This window comes from Macrosteles quadrilineatus, unplaced genomic scaffold (assembly GCF_028750875.1).
Source record: "Macrosteles quadrilineatus isolate MER2022 unplaced genomic scaffold, UCM_ALF_1.0 Scaffold_1__1_contigs__length_201487025, whole genome shotgun sequence".
Classification (NCBI taxonomy): Eukaryota; Metazoa; Arthropoda; class Insecta; order Hemiptera; family Cicadellidae; genus Macrosteles; species Macrosteles quadrilineatus.
In genome coordinates this window covers 76,972,573-76,985,578 of record NW_026542594.1, presented here as the reverse complement: position 1 = coordinate 76,985,578, position 13,006 = coordinate 76,972,573, and the positions used below count along the sequence as shown (strand labels likewise).

The window sequence follows — 13,006 nt, the reverse complement described above, 5'->3', positions numbered from 1 at the left end:
ATTAGGATGTTTGATAAAAATTTTAAAAACGATGGTCTATTGCTTTTTTTACACCCTGTATACAAGAAAGTGTCGGAATATGTTGAAAACTGCGCCATTTTATAAGCTTTCCAACCATATGCTACACTATTGAGGTTTAGATATTTTTTTTGTTTGTTTTAGTGGTTTGAATGCCAGAAAACAGGGAACTTTTTTACTCTTTTACTGTTCAAGCTGAAACAAAAATACAACTTTTGCTTAATACATGCCGACTTTCTATGTTTTAACCCATTGGGGAAGGAATTAATCCGATACCTGCAGCACCCTCTGGCGGCATTTAATTTTACCGAATTTGTAGACTTTTACTCTAACTGCTATAGAAAGAAAACCTTAAGTAATAAATTAATAATTCTTTCACCATTTTGTTCACAGTAAAATTGTCTACAGAAAAGTGTTAGTTGGATAGTCAAAGTTCTAAAATATATATATATATATAGAGAGAGAGAGAGAGATTATAAAAATAAAAATTTTAAAAACAATATTTTGAAAGTAAACTTGATATACAAATTCCAAGATTAATCCAGACACCAAATAACACTACTATTATAAAGGTCAATCGATTCCCTACGTAGAAAAATCAAAAGTTGTGTACTTTTATAAGTAGTAACATTTTTAAAAAATTGTTTGTTTACCTTACCGCAGCTGATTTTTGGTGATATGTGGTTTCCATGGCAACACAAAATTGTTTGTTATTCGTTAAAATTAATGTGTAAATACGCAAATCAAGAAGCAAGATATTTATAAACATTATAATAGTAAGAAGAAACAAAAAGGGCGAAAAATAATAATAACTAAATAAAAAATGGCGCTGCTTAGCGGTGACACAAGTGGCTCTCGTAAGTCGGCCTCCGGGCCTGCAGCGGCCGTACGAGTAACGCTCGTAAGTCGGCGTCAATGGGTTAAATGTTAAAGACACTATGCTTTGTAGTAAACCACGAAAGCGTACATAAGCAGACATAAAGCTCAATGGTGTAGCATATGGTTGGAAAGCTTATAAAATGGCGCAGTTTTTAACATTTTCTGACACTTTCTCGTATACAGGGTGTGAACAAATGCAATTGACCGATGTTTTTTGAATTTTTATCAAACATCCTAATTTTTATCTTTGAATCTATTTACAATGGAGTTTTTACAACTGATCCTCTGTCATTTTGTATTATTCTTATTCAAAATTTTATGTAGAACACGAAAATGACACTATCTACTCAAATCCATTTACAGGTAATTGAGAAATAGCTGTATTAAGTTTAAAACTATGGTTATTTTTGAAAAACATAAAATAATTCTTTGGGAAGCTAATTTTTAGACTTGGGACATTTTATATGCATCATCGTACTGCATTTACTTTGTACTTACACCAAACAATTTTTGTCACACTAAGTACCAATCACCCTGTATATATATATATATGTCTATATATATATATATAAATTTGAACGATTGGTGTTTTTGGCCTCTGGGGACATCAAAATGAAAAAGTAAATCGGTCCCGGGTCTAGGTCTTACCGTGCCACCTACGGTAATAGCTACTTCCCTATAGGGAAATTCGCTAAAAACAAATTTTATCAAACTGTGTCCTCCCTTATTGCAAACGCAAAGCTTGAGTATAACTGCAATAAGCATTTTATACTTATATTCCAACCCCGTATGAAGGACGGGTACTCTGCTAGTAATTAATAATTTATGAATCATTCAAGGGGTGTTTTAAATAAAATGCATGAATTTAAAATCTTTCTGGAGGGGCCAATTATTAATGTAGGTGTCCTATGTTGAATCAAATCTTCTATATAAATAATACACACCAACACAAAATTTGTCCTTTGAACTCCTTCGCCATAACTTAATTGATTTTAACCATTCTCGTCTCATTAGAAAGGGTGTGTTGCGTAGATTTGCAGTTTTTAAAAAGTCCCTTGGGCTCTGCCCCAACAGATTTTAAAGTTCCCATGTTATACTAAAGAAGAACATATTATTGTTTACATTATGACCAGCAGGATGATTAAATTGCTGTTAATAATAATTAACAAGCTGCTATACCTGTGCTTTGCAACGGGATCAAAATGTGACCTAGAGAGCTATTAAAGTGGTGCTGATGTGTGTTTTAAAATACAGCAACTCTATGATTTAGTTTGAAAATATAAATTGATTTGAAAGCGTAAACCTACTTACTTTCAAACCCCTACTTTTCATGTTAGTAGATCCCTAAGAATATGACAACATACCTTAGTGTAGCAATAGCATCAATTGCTTCATATTGATGGTTCATGAATGACATGTTTAACCATAATTCTTCAATATTAGTCAAGCCTCTTGACATGTAGCTTAATCTTAAATTAAAAAATGAAACTTTGAGCAATACTTTACAAAAATTATTCAACCTCTTTTTAAAACCAAACATAACCCTCCTCAATCTACATAGCTCACAACACAAACATCTTTTTCGAGTAAATAAACAAACACCAGTTCATTGTACTGACCAGCTGTTTCATTAACTAAATTAAATTAAATCATTTAAACATTGAAAGCATGCCAGGCGTAGCCCTTTGGAAATCAGCCTGTGGGGCAGAGCCCTTAGGAACTTCGTCCATATTAATACTTTTCGGCAAATCTACACACTCTAAACTTCATTTTGATGTGCCAGATGCTTATATTTTTATTTGGTAAATGACCTTAACCGTTTACATAAAATTTGATTGTATCACCATAGATAAAACATACTCCCTTAGTAGATTTCTCATCCTTATGGAACAGCTGAAGACAATTTTATTGTTAGTTCATGTACGGTTTATGTAGAGGTCGTGTTTTGTTTACAATTTGTTTCCCGTTATTACAGCCATTTAAAACCTCGTTTAACCAAATAATACGATCTAATCATAAACAATAACTTGTCCCCTAGCCATATAACCAAACAGTAAAGCACAAATCAAGAAATTAACCCTAAAATAATGGAAACAAAGTTTCATAGACACTAGCGCCTTTGTGTCACGTACATGAACTAGACATGAAAAACGTGCTTCAAAATTTACAATGGGATGAGAAGTCTACTTTGTGTTGGTTAGTCTATGGTATCACTTTAATAATATAATAGATATTTATTTTGCAATTCAAGGAAACACATGCATGAATATTTATTGATTTGGTTGAAATTTGCTATTTAGGTGTGCATATTACAAATGGAAAAAATCTAGCAAGCCTTAAAAATCTATACTTATTTAATACGCAAGCAGGTTTTTTGTGACAATTACTCCTCCGAAACTACTGTACCGATTGACATGTTTTTGGTGTCATTGGAAAGAGCTTAACGTGAAGTTGTGCAGGAAACTTTCTTTTTAGGGAAATAATTATAGACTGAGGCCCTAGGGCCCTTTAGAGTTTCCTATTTCTCCATAAGATTAACATGGGAAACAAAAATTGTTATGAAACTTCAGCTGTTGTCAGAAATTAAAAGTGAGAAGCAGAGCATGTTAACTGTTAACAATCAATAAGTTTGCGAATTTAACAGTTTGCTACAAACATTTGCTGACTTGGTTGAAATTTGTTTTAAAATAACGCCTGTAATAGCTCACTTAGAAATTGCTCGAATTCAAGCAACAGGGACACTAGTTTGATATATTTCACCAAATAAAAAAAATAAATTGACATGGTGCTGTATTTCTTGAGCAATCATTGAAAAAACCGATTTGTAAACTTATGGAAAGTCTTAGAGCTCGACCAAATAGAAGGAAAAAGAGATATTATTTAAGAATTTACTATTGGTATTAGCCTATATAATAAAAAAAAAAACGCTTTAATATGAAGATTCCTACAAACAATAAACGAGGATGTAGGGGAGAGCGGGGCTAAACCGTACAGCGAGGCTAAACCGTACACCCATTTTTTTGGCTTAGAATTCAAGCTAGGTGATCCCGACAAGTGCTGCTATCTAGCAGCAGAATGCGCAAGTTTACAGTATCTGCATCGTTTTGCTATGTGTGCTAGTTTCAATGTTTCAGTAAAAAACATGTTTCTACTCACTTGCTTCTAATTTTCGTCCAGTACTAAATAAAAAGTTAGTGAAGCAGCTTTTATGGTAGTCTATTAACTGTGATCTACAAACTACATCCCTCAAGCTCTCTTTTGGTTATAAGCGATAATTGGTTAAGTGATCGAATTTGAGTTTATGTTTATAAATTCCCACGAGGTACAGATTGGGGCTAAAACGTATAGCTCTGGTACAGGGTACTGCTCATGTTCAGGGTGGGTCCATTCAGTTTGCAGTGCTGCGGAGTCTGCAGAGAACTACATTTGTGGACTTTTTCATCTTTATTTTAATTTTGGGATGAAATTTAAAAATTTTTTCTTAAACTTCATGTTTTTCATGAAAGTTGATTTTTGAAATGTAATCTATTCTAAAATGTTTAAATTGTAATTCACTGTTTCTTACAACCTTTATACAGGGTGTCCCGGAACTCTCTACCACTATTTTAGGGCTTTGCTCCTGGGTAAGAAACATACCTAAATATCATATTTCAATTGTCCGGAAGTCCTTAGTTACTCACACAGCCGCCATTTTGGTTTTTTCAGTTATTAATTTTTTCTAAAGAATGGTTAACGGTTAAACATACGAAATGGAAACTTTGCACAAACATTTATGACAACTAGACAAAGCTACTAATAAATTATGACGATTTTTCAAATTCATAAAACAAAATGGCGGCTATTTAAAATTTACTTTTTTTAAATAACTCGAAACCCGTTGATTTTACAAAAATTTTAAATAGCCGCCATTTTGTTTTATGAATTTGAAAAATCGTCATAATTTTTTGGTAGCTTTGTCTAGTTGTCATAAATGTTTGTGCAAAGTTTCCATTTCGTATGTTTAACTGTTAACCATTCTTTAGAAAAAAATTAATACGGTAACTGAAAAAAACAAAATGGCGGCTGTGTGAGTAACTAAGGACTTCCGGACAATTTAAATATGATATTTAGGTATGTTTCTTAACCAGGTGCAATGACCTAATATATTGGTAGAGAGTTCCAGGACACCCTGTATGGTAAAAAAGTGTTTGGTACAATAATTTGTTGCAGTACTATTATATTACTAACCTAAACAAATGATGTTTTAACTGCACGGTATAGCCCCTTCTACTGTATGGAATAGCCCCACCACCCGGGGCTATTGTGTACAAGGTAACTTTTTTCTAATTACCAATTTTTACATGTAAAAAATGCAATAGTTCCAAAATGTTTATATACAATCAGTAGACAAATAATTAAATTATGTATTGCTTGTGTTTACATTACTTTTACTTCGTAATTTGCGATATAACAACGAATCTCCCTTATGTGTTCGGTATAGCCCCACTCTCCCCTAAGCCAAAATGCTACCATTTTTAGTTGGAAACACGAAATTTACTTTGTCATCATTGCAGAGGAAAGCCCTCTGAGGCTTAATAAAACTGGTACGGCAAAGACATTAAATGTATGTTTCCATTAAAGTCAAATGTTCTTAGAAGAACTAAGAAACCTTTATTAAAATTTTTATTGAAGTATTCAACTACTAGCCACAGAGCTCGTTGTGGTTAAATACAATGGTCTCTAGGATAATAACAGTTATGAAATCTATGCACCACTTTACTCACTAATATTAATGGTAGACCTAAGTAGTGCAATATTAGGGATAACATCGCATCAGCTGTTTTGAGCATATGGTATGATAGGGGCGGAAATGATGTATTTATAGGGGATTTGAGCTGACGTCATAATGAGGGTGATCATATGATGTCCAAGGTCATTTGTTTGTGTTTAAAAAAAAGGAAGCTAGCCTACACGTATAGTGTAGGATTTATCTTTAACCGTAACTGTATGTTGCAATTGAGGGTGGTAATGGTTTTAAGCACATAACATAAGGAACACACTTTAATAGTCCAGCAAATAGAAACAAAAATGGGGGGGTTAACTTACAAACGGTCCGGTAGTTCTTAATTTTTTATATGTTGACTAGGATGGTAGGTAGGTGTTTAAAATTTTCTTAGCCATAAGTGGTATACACAAAATTCTAACGTATATTATAGAAAATTTAATTGTCTACAACATTGACTATCTAATCCACCTATATCTGCCTTTTCACTAAAACGGACTTATAGGCAAAAATATCAAGAAATTGCAGATTTTCTTTGATTTTTCCAATATGGTGGCAGCGTGGAGGGGGGTAACTGTGCATTTTGCATTTTAAACACCTACTTACCATCCTAGACAACAGATAAAAAAATTAGAACTACCGGACCGTTTGTAAGTTAACAAACTTTTTTTAGCGAATTTCCCATATAGGGAATATTAGCAAATTGCCCATATAGGGAATGAGCTATTACCGTAGTACTCATGGTAAGACCTGGACCCGGGACCGATTTACTTTTTCGTTTTGAGGTCCCTAGAGGACAAAAATCCATCCGTTCAGATTCATATATATATATACATACTAGCTGTACTAGTTACCCCGTTTAACTTCTTAATTTTCAAGATGAGCTCGTTCGCATGGCTCAATCACGTCCTGGTTGTACCCGCGGGCTTTGCCCGGTTTAACTTTCATAAGTATTCACATGGCTCAATCACGTCCTGGTTGAAGTTCGTTCTCTACGCTCACTCACCTTTTGGTTAGAGCTTGTTCGCTGCGCTCACTTGCCTTCAGGTTAGCTCGTTCGCTACGCTAACTCGCCTCCAGTTTGAAGTTCGTTCGCTACGCTCACTCACCTTTTGGTTGCAAATTAGCTGTTGTCATAAATAAAAAAAAAAAAAAATAGTGCTGCACCATGTTGGTAATCCTTGTAACTTTAATGCTATTGAACATCATAGAACAGAACCAACTTGTTTAATTGAAACAGCTGTTAAGATTCATTAATTCCATTTCTCATAAGGTTAACATGGGAAACTCCAGAGCCACTGGGGCGGAGCCGATTGGACGGATCACAAAATTGATGGTGTATAAACCTATTCCATGAAATTCTACACGTATGTACCAAGTTTCGTGGCAATCGGTTCAGCGGTGTCTGAGTTTATCACTGCCAAACAAATATATATATACAAATATCCTCTTTTATACTTATAGATACTAGCTGTTACCCACGGGCTCCACCCCATTTTACTACATTAGTATTAATAAAACTATTGATTGGTTAAGTTAAGATGAAAATAAACAAAGCAGAATACAAACAAATAATAACAGCTGAGGTATTTTTAACATTAGGTAAATGGAAAGTTCCCTTTGGAAAGCAATTAGGACCTTATAGGGCAACTTATGAAATAATGGATAATTTTGTGCAAGGTTTCTCGTCATGACAAACATTTTAAGTATATGGTTTATGGGGGTGTGACTTGTAGTTTTCTCAAAAGTTCATGGGTACTTTTGGCTTTATATATAGATATATATTTATATATGTGTCCGTTAGCGCGAAGTACAGCCACAGCCTTCTGTAGGTCAGCACAAGTTATTGTTTAACAACACTTCAGCCTACTCACACAACATTTCCAAACACTTCCTCTTCACAATATTTGACTACTATTACGCATGGTGTGCTTTATACTTAGTTATGTATGTATTCATTATGATGAAAAACATGTTAGAAAGAGATAGGCTATTAACCCTTCCAGGCAGGGCCTGATTACCCATTAATTCCTTTTAAATATGAAAAATCATAAGGTTAACATGGGAAACTCCAGAGCCACTGGGGCGGAGCCCGAAAGCCCGATCAGAATAAAAACTACTTAGTTTTCCTATTTAATGCCCAAAGAATCGGTGTACCGAATTTCAGCCTCCTAGGTAAATGGTAAGTGGGAGAATTAGTGATGACTGAGTCAGTGAGGGCTTTGCCTTTTATACTGTATATTTAGAAGATATATGTCCGTTAGCACGATAACTCAAGCAAAAATTATCCAATTTTGATGAAATTTGGTACAAACGTGTAAACCTACATTTATTCGAACGAGTTCGCGAAACCAGCATGATCGGACTATGGGAACGGGGGTTTATGGGGTTTAAATAGGTTTTTTTTCCATTTTTGACTCTAAATACACAAAATTTCACAATTTCTTTTTTTAAACCATTTTGTAGAGCCTAAAAGACAAATATTTTAGTATATTGAAGCGTTATTATGCGCCAAATGGTTATGGAGAAAATTCCAAAAAATTTTAAATTTAAAATTTCCATGTTATTCTTATTGAGAATAAGTCAACTGTTGTAGTTTGCTTGTTTGATTGTTTAAGAACATATTTTGATAAAATTTGGAAAATACATTCATTTCTTACTCAAATATTAACATAAAAAAACACTTTTTTACCCACCCCTGTTGCAGCAAACCTAAGTACCCTACTCGTTAAACTAATTCTATTTAAATAGGGAATAAATGTGAGCTATCATGGAAACCCCACATAGACCAGCTCTGCAAAAAGCTAAGTTCAAGTCTCTACGTTATACGTAGGATCAAGCAAGCTTGCAGCCCAGAAGTAGCCAAAGTTGCATATTTTGCTCTATTCGAGTCCCACCTCAGATATGGCATTGCGACTTGGGGTGGAACATCAAAAGGCAACCTGGAAAGAGTACTCCTAAAGCAAAAAAGAGCAATTAGATGCCTTGCCGACCTGAACTACAGAGACAGTTGCCGAGAAGCCTTCAAGAACCTTAAAATTCTCACATCAATTTCACTCTACATAAGAGAAGTCATTATCCACACCACTAAAACAGCCCAGCCAAGACACAGAGACATACACCAGCACAACACACGACATGCCGCCAATTTTTCCCTCCCACAACACCATCTGAGTCTGTACGAGAAGAAACCATCCTACAAAGGTGCTCTGTACTTTAACAACCTACCAGAGCACCTCAAGAGAGAACAACCCAATCTGCTCAAGAAGCACCTGACAACATGGCTTATGGACCGGCCGTTCTACTCTGAGGATGAATTCTTAAACAATAAGCTACCATGAAAAAAAGAAGAAAAAAATTCTAATTGTAATTGCAAATTACTGTAATAGTTTACGTACATACTGTACATTTTATGTACCTGACGCATGAATGTTCTCTAGGAATATTTCAATAAAGATTTTGTCTATTGTCTATTGTCTATTGTCTATTGATATTTTTAAGGAGGTATTTTAGTATAAATCCAATTAGGCAAATGGAAATTCGCTTTGTCTGCAGGTTTGCTGCGGCGGGGGTATTACTGGATTATTAACCACAAATGCAAATTGTGAACAACAACATGCAAACAAAGAAAATAATAATACAACAATCAGCTGTTAAATTATCAACACATGTTTCATATGATTAGATTATGCATACAGCAAACTCATTTCTGTCATAAATCCTTACAAACATCAGACATTCATAATTACTAGTGCACCTGCTGCTCCAATTCGAGCAATTGCAAAGAATTACAGGTATTATATATATTTTAAAACAAATAACAGTCACAATTTCTGATGACTTAAAAGATTCAACTCAAAGATAATGTAATAATTAACTCCACTCCAGTTATCGAAACTGAAAACGATTGCTCTTGTGTGTATCATGTGTGTTTATTACAAACAGCTGTAATAATACAAATTATTCGTCTGTTTAAGTAAACTAAATCTTCTCTTCTTAAGAAATACATTGGGATTTTAATGGCCTGTGGGGCAAAGCCCGAGGAATTTTATTGCAGGAATCGGTGAAAGGGGGCGTCTACTCAACAAATACTTAATTTTTGACACGTCGCTTGTAAAAATCCGTCCATTATTAACGGAGGAGTAGCGTTTCGTAGAAACCGCCTTCACGTATTATTTATATAAGGATTAATGGATGAAACATTCCATTGACCTATTATTTAACTAAATCTGCCAAATAGAACTGTAGATTCAATTCTACAAAGTTAAACAAAAATACTATTCTAATTCAGTATTTTCTAACAACTATAAATTTGGAATCATTTAGCTTATTTGCCAATAACTTTTAAATTGTCAGATAATAGACGAAAGTAGAAAATGATATTCAGAAAGAGAATAAAATTTCCTATATATTAATACTACTCAATAAAGGCAGCCCAAAGTTAGCTACTTGAATATGACAGTTTTTAATGTATTCTTGATTTTTACTTTTTTACTACAAATTTCTTACAAAATACAACCTACATTTATTGTAACGAGTTTGCGAACAAGCATGATCGGACCATGGGAAATAATTTATGTGGTAAAAATGGGGTTTTCCCATTTTTGATCTAAAACATAAAATTTTAGAATTTCTTTCCCAACCATTTTGTAGAGCTTAAAAAAAGAAATAATTTAGTATATTGAAGCATTGTTGTATGCCTAATGGTTACGGATAAAATTCAAAAAAGTGTAAATTTAAAAATCCTATGTTATTTTTATGGAGAAGATGAAAATGTTGTAGTTTACTTGTTTATGGATGTATCTTGATAAAATTTGGCAAATTTATTTATTTCATGTTATACTATTGACGTTTGGTCAAAAAACACTTTATACCTTCCGCGTAGCAGCAAACCTAAGCACTTGTTAAATCAATGTTATTTAAATTGGGAATAAATATGTCCTATTTATGGAAATAATTTAGTAAAAATGTAATCTGACAAGTAGAAATTCACTTAGTCTGCAGATTTTCTGCGGCGGTATTTAATTTTTCTTCTGGAGTAAAACCCACTCCACTTACTTATTACTTTTTGTTATGATTTTGTTTGTTTGCTTACTATATTCTTGAGTAGAATCATTTTTGAGTTTTGAAAACAAATTATTGTTTAAGTCCTGTAAGACTTGTTTTAAATGTCTTTATCACTGTAGTCTTCAATATTTAATACTAGTGTAGTATTGCTTTTGTCTGATTTATAATCGTAGCTTTCAATTATTATGTTCTAATTTATTGGCTATATATTTTATTCTGCAAAAATCTTTCTTTGATTTGTTGATTGCTTTTGTTTGTTCACCCTGGATTTGGGGTTTTTCATATTCATGAATAAAATTATGTCTTAAATAGCCATTTAATAGCCAATTGAATGATGGAAACGACCAATATGGTAGTGCATTGGCAATAGCAAATAAATTTAACAATTTTTTTATAAATGTTTCACAAATTGCTAACCAAATGACAGATAAAGATAAATCCATTCACCTACTAAACAATAGTCAACATTTAATTAGGTTTCAAAATTCTGCTTTACAATTTAAATTTAGGAAAATTTCAGTTCAGGATCTAAGAAAAGTTTTTACCAGTCTTAGCAATACTAAATCTTCAGGTTGGGACAAAATTCCCCTCTTTGTTATTAGTAGAGTTTTTAAACTTATTGAACAACCTCTCTGCACACTAGTGAATCAGTCCCTTGAGGAAGGAATTTTCCCTGAAAAACTTAAATATGCAGGGATAAAACCTCTTTTTAAAAAGGGTGATGTTAACAATCCTTCTGACTACCGACCGGTTGCTCTTTTGCCCTGTTTTTCCAAAGTTTTTGAAAAAATTGTGAAAACTCAACTTACAGATTATTTGGAACAAAATAATTTACTAAATCCATCTCAGTTTGGTTTCCACTCAAAATCCAGTACGGAAAAGGCTATTACCAGGATGATTAACTGCATTGCGGAGGCCTTGGACGGGTCGCAGCGCACAATAGGTGTGCTGTGTGACCTGTCCAAGGCTTTTGACTGTGTTGATCATGATATATTGCTAGAAAAATTAAGTAAACATGGAATAAAAAATGTGGAATTAAAATGGTTCATTTCATATTTAAAAAGCCGTAAACAAAGAATTATATTACAGAAATGCCAAACCAAATATAAGTCAGAGTGGGGTTACACACCCTACGGAGTTCCTCAAGGTTCCATTCTTGGACCTTGTTTATTTTTAATTTATGTAAATGATTTATGTAATGCTACAAAAATGCATACTTTTCAATATGCAGATGATACTGCTTTAATCTGCACTGAACAAAAAACATTGGATTTTAAGCAAGACTTAATTACTAATGAGTTTCAACTCCTCGGGGACTGGTTCACACAAGGGCGGCCCCAGGGGGGGGGGGTACGGGGGGTCATGACCCCCCCCAAAATATTTTTTATATACATAAACTATTATACCAGGGAAACATTAATAATTTTTATTGCAAATCGTTTTACCAAATTGAAATTCGTTGTAGTCTTTACACTTGTAGCGAACGAAAGGACTAATTACAAAGTCTAACCTAAAACTTGGAATCGTTCAAGTCTGATTATGTTTTTGTACGTTATGAAAAGTAGGGAAGATCATAAATCCAATCTGGGTTACAGAATCACAAAAAAACATGGTTAAATATCTTTTACTTTTTTATTTTACAAAATCTACATACACTAGGCTATATAATTCTAACATTGCACCTTAACTAGCAATAGCAGCAAGTTTTGTTAGAGGTTCTTTCCCAACAATGGTGACTAGTTGGTTGTAGTCATTGGCCTCAAGCTTCACTGAGCTATTCAGATTTTGAGCCATCCTGACAGTTTCTTCAAAACCAACATCATAGCAATATTGGATGCACCACTGCAACAGTTGGTAATTGAAATAAATATGCATTAATACAACAGCAGCCTACAGAATTATTCAATTTATCCTTATCCTAGCCTATGTTTGGCTTTAAGTCCCTAAATATTAATTTTTGTTTGTATAGTATTGTAAGGTCCCAAATTTCACCTCTATTAAATTTTAAATTAGAGCGGGAAATGTTACCGGCAGTGTCCACCCGCCGCACTAGTAGCGTCTTAAGGACGTAGTGGTAGGGGTAGGGCGAGAGTTCTCCAGGACCTAGGATCAACCGGACTCGATCGGCTGGCATGAAGCTGGTCACTTCTCTCCTCTACTCCCTCTAAACTAAGGCAGGAACCCAAGTTGGTCTAACCCACAGAGTGGTATAGTAAAGGTTTAACATAGTCGTCGTCCCTATTCCGGATATTGAACAGTAAGTACTCCGGTATTAATTTT

General features: G+C 33.9%; 1 protein-coding gene across 1 annotated transcript in view; it reads right to left on the bottom strand.

The window, feature by feature from the left end:
- Positions 1-12,334: 12,334 nt before the first annotated feature.
- The window catches only part of LOC128983631 (protein PTCD3 homolog, mitochondrial), a 43,736-nt gene continuing 43,064 nt past the window's right edge, over positions 12,335-13,006 (bottom strand). Inside the window, exon 12 of the mRNA XM_054402994.1 lies at positions 12,335-12,568. Within this exon, the coding sequence (XP_054258969.1) occupies positions 12,410-12,568 (159 nt within the window). The 3' untranslated portion in view covers positions 12,335-12,409. The remainder of the gene's footprint in view (positions 12,569-13,006) is intronic.